Source organism: Rhincodon typus, chromosome 1 (assembly GCF_021869965.1).
Source record: "Rhincodon typus isolate 14 chromosome 1, sRhiTyp1.1, whole genome shotgun sequence".
NCBI classification, from domain to species: domain Eukaryota; kingdom Metazoa; phylum Chordata; class Chondrichthyes; order Orectolobiformes; family Rhincodontidae; genus Rhincodon; species Rhincodon typus.
The window spans coordinates 109872685-109881374 of NC_063332.1; the positions used below are offsets into that span (position 1 = coordinate 109872685).

Consider the following 8690-nt stretch of genomic DNA (forward strand, 5'->3'; position numbering starts at 1 on the left):
TATGTCATCTAAAAGGCATCTGGATAGGTATATGAATAGGAAGAGCTTAGAGGGATATGGGCTAAACACTGGAAAATGGCACTAGGTTCAATTGGGATGTTTGGTTGGAATGGATAAGTTGGACTGAAGGGCCTGTTTCCATGCTGTACATCTCTATATCTCTATGACTCCATGTCCCTTTCTGAAAGATTGTTCGTTAACCCTTTTTATGTCTCACAATACTTAACTCAAAGTGACTTGTTTCATCATTGGTTTCTTCACATACAAATCTAGAAAACTACCTTGTAGCCATTCGAAGCAAACTCCTCCTCCACACTCTTATTGCAAGGTTGGTTTGCTCAGTCTATTTATCATCCTTACTTTAAGAGCTTACCTTGATATGCTTTGCATCTGCAGTTCAATACCAATCATTTTTATTGTTTCTCCAGATACATTTAAGCAATAAACTAAAACAAACAACACTTCTCATTGTAACAAAACTGTTGTTGAAAATTTGAAATAAAACATGAAGTGTTCAAACTGCTTAGTGGAGCAGGCAGCATCTGGGAAGAATGCAACAGATGTTGTCTAATGTTTCCAAAACAATCTGTTTTACTTTTCCTTACGCTTACTGAAGGATATGATTCATTACATTCTTTGCACGCTAATAGTGGCAGGGGAACAAATGGAATTAAAACCAAAACAGAAATTGCTGGGAAAAATCAGCAGGTTTGGCAGCATCTGCGGAGAGAAAGCACAGTCAACGTTTTGGATCCAGTGACTGGAATGAAAAGATGTGATCCTCACCACAAATTCAACTTGTCAATTCAAACAAGTATATGGGGACTATAGATTGTAAATTTTACACCAGCTGTTTATTCAATGCTTATGTCCCTACCATCAGGTTATTATGCAACATTGTAATGAACGTCAGCTGTCAGTCATGAAACCTTTACCCTTGCATCACATGTTATGGGCTCAAGTCCCACCTCAAAAGCTTGAGTGCCGGGAATATGTATGTTAATATTGTGGTTAAGTACTGAGAGACTTTTGGATCTTTCAGATCAGGCATTAGACCCGAGTCACTGGCTGCTCTCGCGTGGCTGTACAATATCCCATAGAAGGACAGCAGGGGTGTTATCACTGCGTAATATTTATTCCTCAATCTAGGCTACAAAATAAATGGTCCTTATCAGTTTGTGGGAGCTAAAAGTGCACAAATTAGCTCGTAGGTTTCCCACGTTCCCACAACAGCATTCAGGCTCAAAAGTCTTTAATGCACGGAAAGCGGGCATCCTGCAGCTGTGCTGGCTGCGGTCTAAATCTCAGCCTTTTTTGTTCTAATTTTGTAACCTGAAACTGTACGATCAGTGTGATCAGTCAATACAAGTTTTAGTAAAGAAAGAATTTTTGAGTGAAAAAAAAGTATGACTATAAACCAGTTTGTGCATCTTAACGCAGAAATCCAATCTTTCAGCTCTTCTAAGATTGATTTTGACATAACTTCCTGATGATGTTAACGGCACAGAACTTTTACACAAGATTTGTGATGATTAATATCAGTGTTAATATTGCCCCAAACACAGGAAGTGATATCATTGCCACTGTTTCCAAATCGCAGTCTATCTTTTATGATCGCAAGATCCCTCCTGTTGCTTACCCACTGTTTCAACTGTCTCACTGACGAGCCTTTCAGACACACCCAGTTTGCAGTTCTTTTCCCACCCCCTCCAAGCGGCGTGAAGTTAATGCAAGTTCCGCTTGATCCGCTGCTTTATGTTCTGTGCAAACCCAGAGCTGGTGGACGGTTGATGTTTGTGTAATTTCGGTCCAGCCGAAACGCTTGTTTTCCTTTGGGAAGTGAACGCTTGAACTGAGCGAGCTGCGGCCGAGCGACCTCCTGTGCTGTTAGAACATGCATTTTTACGGAACTCGCCTTGTTTCTAGCGGCTGCCTGATGTAAGCCACGTCGTTTTTATGGTGCTTCTTAACGTTTGAAGTTTTTATTTTCTCCTCGTTGTCGGATCTGTTCTCTGGGACTGTGTAACTTATTTAATTAGACCATAATGAGGCTGCAACTCGCTCGTGTTGTTTATAACAGCGTCTGGCCAGGACTCAAGCTATTTGTATCAGTGTTTCTGATTTTGAACGGCCCGGGAGCTGTGCAGAGTGAAGAGAAATCATGTCACGGAGCGTTTGATCTTTACCTTGTACTGGATAGGTGAGTATCAGTGTCCTCCAGATTTTTGTTTCAAATCTCTATTTGCCAGTCATGGCAAGTTAGAACTTAAAATGTAACAAGCCTTGAAATGATTTGTGAACATTGATGGAGATGCAATAAGTGGGACTGATTTGGGACTGTAAAATGTTTACTGTGCCTCTAAACAAACTTTTATTTATAACTGTTTTTCGGTCATTAAACACCACAGGTAAAGGCTGTCAGATGAGAGTGGGACACAGCCTGTTTCGTGAACTTTGGTTTTGTAACCGAGCACTGTTGTTTTACAGATCTGGGAGTGTGGCAAACAACTGGGGAGAAATTTATGGCTTTGTGGAGGCGCTGGTCAAGCGGTTTGTCAGGTAATCTATTCAACAACAAGCCTCGGCAACTTTGGTGTTGTTGAGGATGCTGTGAGGGCATTTTTTTGTTCACCGTATGGGGCAAGTGAGGGGTAATGCTAACTGGGTAAACATGTCATTATACAAATGAAGCGCACATTTTGGAGGAAAGGCGGTAACACTGGGGGAAGACTAACTTATGTTGCATTGGTGGAAATGTGAGATGATGTTTTAATCTAGTGTGTCTTTTTTTTCAATCTTGCAGTCCCCAAATGAGATTGTCTTTCATTGTGTTTTCATCCCGTGCTGATGTGAAGATGCAACTAACTGGTGACAGGTTTGTGCACATTATTTTGTTTGGTCTAACAGAAAACATAAAGTAATGCTGCTGTTAACAGGCCATTCTTATTGCCCAATCTTAATCACCCTTGAGAAGACACTGGTGAGCCACCTTCTTGAACTGCTGCAGTCCCCTGTGGTATATGTGAACACCCACAGTGCTGTAAGGCAAGGAGTTCCAGGAGTTTTGACCCAGCAACAGTGATATAATCCAACTGTCCTTGACAAATCCCTCAACCTACAGCCCTCCTCTGACCTCCCTTTCCTCCTGAACATGTTGCTGCTTCCCACATCCATGCCTATGTGGCCCCACATTCCACACTTCTGCACACATCTGTCCCAGCACGTTATAAAAGTTGCTTAATAGCTGGTGTTCTGGGCAAGCCACTTTGGTAAAAGAGGCATCAAACAGATATTAGGTCCCTTATTTTCATCTCTTAAAAGGTCCAACAGCTGTTTGCGTTTGTCTGTACAATAAGTGAAGCACAGAATGAGGACAGCCTCCTGCATATTTTGGTGCATTGGTGTTTGTTTTTTGCCTGCAAAATCAGCGGAGCATTGTTGAATTCCTAGCATGTGGTGCTAAAACCATAAGAAATAGGATTGGGGGAGTTCATTTGACCCCTTGAGTCTGCTCTGCCATTCAGTAGGATCGTTGCTCATCGGACATTCCACACACTCACTTTCCTGCATTTTCCTCATGACCCTTGATTCCCCAATTGATCAAAAATTTATGTATACCCAAGACTGTGCCCCCACATTTGTATCTCTCCTTATTTCTCTCACGGCTCATCTCTGTCCTCAGCTCAGTCTTAAATCACACCCCTTTATTCTGAGGTTGTGCCTAGACTGTCCTATGGGGGTAAACAACCTGTCAGCATTTACCCTGTCAAACCCCTTAAGAATCCTATATGTTTCAATGAGATCACTTCTCATTGTTCTAAATCTCACTGAATCGAGTCCCAACTTGTTCAACCATTGCTCATAAGACAATCCTTCCTTACCGGGAATCATCTTTCTTTGAACTGCCTTCAACGAAATAATACTTTTCCTTAAATAAGTTGGGTTACATAAATTTCATGAATTGTGCCTTACATGACCATACTCAGCTCTATTTCTTCAGCAGTTCTCTCAGCTAGTCACTGCCTTTGTGTAGTTTGCTTGCTTGGCCAATATTCAGTTTTGAGTGAGTATGATTTAGTCCAATTCAACATTGTAAAAATTGAAGTAGTTATCTTAGGAGTTGCTGGAAAAGCTCAGCAGGTCTGGCAGCATCTGTGAAGAGAAATCAGAGTTAATGTTTTGGAGAAGGGTCTGAGGAAGGGTCGTCGGACCTGAAACATTGACTCTGATTTCTCTTATCAGATGCTGCCAGACCTGCTGAGCTTTTCCAGCAACTTTGTTTTTGTTTCTGATGTACAGCATCCACAGTTCTTTGGGTTTTTAATTATCTTAGGACTCCTGCAAAAAATACCTCTGTTCCCTTGTCATAGAGGTACTGCATGGAAAGAGGCTCTTTGGCCCAGTGTGTCTATGCGGGCCATCAAACATCAATTTAGCCTAATTCCATTTTTCACCATTTGGCCTGTAGCCTTATATGCTATGGCATCAGAAGTTTAGCCTGGAATTAATAAGAGAGCTGAGTTTTCAAAGCATCAGCCAGCTGTCACAGAGAAAGTTAGATTTGGAAAAAAAATTGATTGAAGTTTTTGAGGAAGTGACTAGAGTTGACTATGTGTGACTTTCCAGATACTTACTAAGGGACTAAAGCCACAAGATTTCATGGTTTTGAACAAACATATTAAAATCTTCCTGTACAAAGTTAGAACTGCAATACATTATATGACGTATATTCTGACATTTAATTAGAATTAGTTTGAGGTAAGTAGAGAAACAGATGGAACCCCATAATGCTTATCAAATAGCAAATGCAGTCAGACAGTTGCTATGGATTTCTGAGCAAACTCCAGATATTAGTGACACTGTGGGGCAGCAAATCCCATTAAAATTTTACATTTGAAAAGTGTTAGAATGTGTAGCGACTGTTATTGAGTGGCACTTAGTCAACAGTAGCCTGCCTAAAGATGATCAGTTTGGCTTCTGCAAAGGTCATTGAACTCCTGACCTTAATACAACCTTGGTGTAACCATGGACAAAAGAGCTGAATTCAAGTAGGAAAGTGAGAGTGACTGCCCTTGACCTCAAGGAAGCTTTTGACTGAATATGGTATCAAGGAGCTCTAGCCAAACTGGAGCCAGTGGGAATCAAGGGGCAACCTCTCATTGGTTAGACTTCGACATAGCCCAACGAAATATGGTTTTAGTTGTTAGATGTCAATCATCTCAGCCACAGAACATCATTCCATGAGTTCCTTAAGGAATTGTCCCAGGCCCAACTATTTGCAACTGCTCATCAAGGATCTTTCCTCCACTATAAGTTTTGGGATAGACATTTTGCTGATGAGTGCATGTTGTTCAATACAATTTGTGACTGAGTCCTTAGGTACTGAAACAATCCATTTCCATGCTCCTTCCAATTTTCCTGCCACTGCAAAGACCTCCAAAGCTTTTGAATTACAGCAATTTTCTCCATCAAGCACGCACCATTCTGAATGAGAGCTACGTCACTATTCCCTGTTTGTCCCAAGTTCAAATTCCTAGAACTCCATCTCTAATCATTCTTTGGATGTTCTTATACCACATAGGCTGCAGGGGTTCAAGGTGCCAACTCACTATCACCTTAGAGATAGGCCATAAATGCTGGTTAAGCCAGTGGCACCCTCGAACCATGAATGAATTAAAATAAAGCCCCATGCAATGCTGTCATCCCAGGGCAGAATGGCAAATTTTAGGGCCTAAACTCTCCCATGTCCTAGCCCCCACCTGACACACCAGGCCTTGTTCTCCCGTTAGCCTGCCATTACACACTGCCTATTGTTAGTCACTAACAGTCCCTACTAACAGCCATTCACACTCCCAGCCAGATCGTTATCAACTCCTTTATCTGTCCAACTGCTCTTCTCTCTCTTCAGGCTCTATCCTATCATTTTCTCCCTACCCCACCCACCTCCCTATTTTCTGCATATAAACCGATGTTTTCCCAGCTACCATCAGTTTTGAGGAAGGGTCACTAGACCTGAAACATTAACTCTGACTTTTTCTTCACAGATGTTGCCAGACCTGCTGAGCTTTTCCAGCAACTTCTGTTTTTGTTCCTGATCTACAGCATCCACAGTTCTTTCGGTTTTCATGCCAAATTTATGTTGTGATCTAACTAGGTCTCAGGAATTTTTTTAATAAAAGTTCCTAAGGTACATGCTATGGGAATAAAGTCATAAGATTCTATGACCTTGAACAAACTGCAATAAACCCTGCAAAACACATTTAGTAATAAATGTGGTCAAGATCCATCCCTTGGATTTCTCAGCATCTACCCCATTTATGTGAGTCAAATCTCACCAAATCTTATAAGAGATATCAATTCTTCATTCTTAAAGTCCTAGCTCTGAACTCCGTCAAAAATCTCATGGACTGACTCAGTGATTGCTCAAGTTCCCGTAGTTGACTTCCAATTGGGACTGTTCCCTGCTTGTGAGCACCTGATATATTAACAGCCCTGAGGTAACTACCCTTCCTCTGGTTGCTGTATCAAACTGCTTAAAGTTGACTGTTCAGAGACACCTACTTAAATCCTTTCAACAAACCCCACCCTTGTTTCTAGGTCATATTTAATATAACAAATGTTTGGAACAGTTAAATGTAGCAATGTCTTAGAATTGCCTGCTCCTTGAAAGTTACAGTTTTCACAGGTTGCTTTCTTGTACAGCACAAAATGGATTACAGATAAAATCCACCGAGTCCATTAGTCATTCCATCCTGGTTCTTCAGGAAACTCTGAAAGCTCTCCTCCTTGAGTCAGGTTGTTCATTGTCTCACTCATCTATCTTTGCAATCTCTACAGCACTATCATCTGCACTGTGCCTATAGATAAAACTTTTTATTGTAATTTTGCACCAGGAGGGCACTTGAATCAAAATATATGCTCCTTTATTACCTCTAACTAGAAAAATAAAAGATATGAAAGTTTGTAACATTGTAGCTGAGAGAGGAAAAAATAGTGCAGACTAGTCCTTTGTGTCATTTGGTGTTGTTTGAAATGAAATGATACGCATCACAGACTGTAAAATAAGACTATTATATGTGTGTACATTTGAGTATTATGAGCAAAATGGTCCTATGAAGTTTATAACTGCTTGGAATGAAAGTAATTTTCTTTAAAGGTTTCTTGAGAGACTTAGTAGTTAAATAAAATGTAAGAGAAAAACCTTACGTCTGCAGCAGTCTGGACCCTGCAAAGTGTTCTGATTACATTGTTGTATCACGTAAATGCATCACTAGAAAAATAATACTCTGTTAAGTTTCTCAACACACATTGTACCAGTTAAGCTTGAGGCACTAGACATATTGTTAAAACAAATCCTACAACTTGATAAGAGTCTACAACATCTTTAAGTTGAGAAAAAAAAAGAGGAAATGAAAATTTCATTAATTGTGTTTATAATGTATGAAAACTGGTGCTAATAAATAAGTAAATTAGCATCCGGATTTAACTCAAAGCAATTGTGTTCCTTTTGTTAGGAAAGTTTTTTTTATACGTCCCAATAGGAGTGCCATTTGAGACTGAATTTGTTCCAACGTTGCACAGTTTCGTTAAACTGGCTTACACTCTATTGGCCAAGAAAATAACACAGTTAATTTACCAAGTTTTTGGCATCAAGATAATAATTACAAAATAGATGTAGTGTACATTAATAGCAAATACTGTTGTGAAAATCAGCTTTGGGGAATTACATGAGGCACCTTTTTTATGTTACCAATATGCTGCATTTATTGTTAGAAAGTATTATTTGAAGAAGCTTCAATGTCCCCTGAACAGTTGTTGTAAATCAGAAGTCAAAAATTTTCTTTTCGAGAAATGTGTATATATAAAACTAAATAAAATTTCCAGAAGTGAGAATAGCAATTTGGCAGTTTGAAACTCTGGCAACTCGAGTTTTACTGAGAGAACAAATTGGACTGTGGGATATATGAGAAAACTAATGATCAGGTTGTGAATAATAGTCATAAAATCTACCGTATGGTCATTAAATTTATAGCATGTTTGTCTCATTATGCTTGGAATGGGCCAAGTTCAATCAACTAAAGCTATGGGGTTTCACATGTAACTTGGGTACAAACAGGGTTCCAGGGAGTCAAATTTTGCACTGCAATCTTCTGTACTATTCCACATTTATTCTGGCAATTAGCAGGCATCCCTAGAGTTTACATGCAACAAATTTAAGGGTCGGTTAATGTCATTGGGCTGAAACATGTCATCTTGCGACGTGTTCTCCTAGTCTTCATTCCACAACCTGAAGTCTTTTTTCACCCTGTAACCTAATGCAAATCCAAACTGGCAGTGACGGGTTGTGAGGTTGTAGGCGTGCTCACCGAGCTGCTGTGTTTGGTTGCAGACGTTTTGTCACCCTGCTAGGTAACATTGTCAGTGCCCCTCTGGTAACGCGTTGGTGTTCTGTCCCACTGGTTATTTATATGCCTCAGTTTGTTGGGGTGGTTGGCATCACTTCCGGTTCTGTTTTTCAGTGGTTTGTATATTGGGTCCAGTTCAATATGTTTGTTGATGGAACTCTGGTTGGAATGCTAGGCCTCCAGGAATTCCCTGGCATGTCTCTGTTTGGCTTATGCTATTATGGATGTGTTGTCCCAGTCAAATTTGTGTCCTTCTTTGTCTGTGTGTACTGAGACCAGTGAGAA

The 8690-nt window shown here is 40.3% G+C and overlaps 1 protein-coding gene across 1 annotated transcript in view; it reads left to right on the forward strand.

The window, feature by feature from the left end:
* The first annotated feature begins 1623 nt into the window (after positions 1-1623).
* Positions 1624-8690, forward strand: part of antxr2a (ANTXR cell adhesion molecule 2a) — a 220896-nt gene continuing 213829 nt past the window's right edge. The window contains exons 1-4 of the mRNA XM_048602572.1: positions 1624-1938; positions 2081-2200; positions 2488-2559; positions 2804-2875. Coding sequence (XP_048458529.1) covers positions 1895-1938; positions 2081-2200; positions 2488-2559; positions 2804-2875 — 308 coding nt within the window. The 5' untranslated portion in view covers positions 1624-1894. The remainder of the gene's footprint in view (positions 1939-2080; positions 2201-2487; positions 2560-2803; positions 2876-8690) is intronic.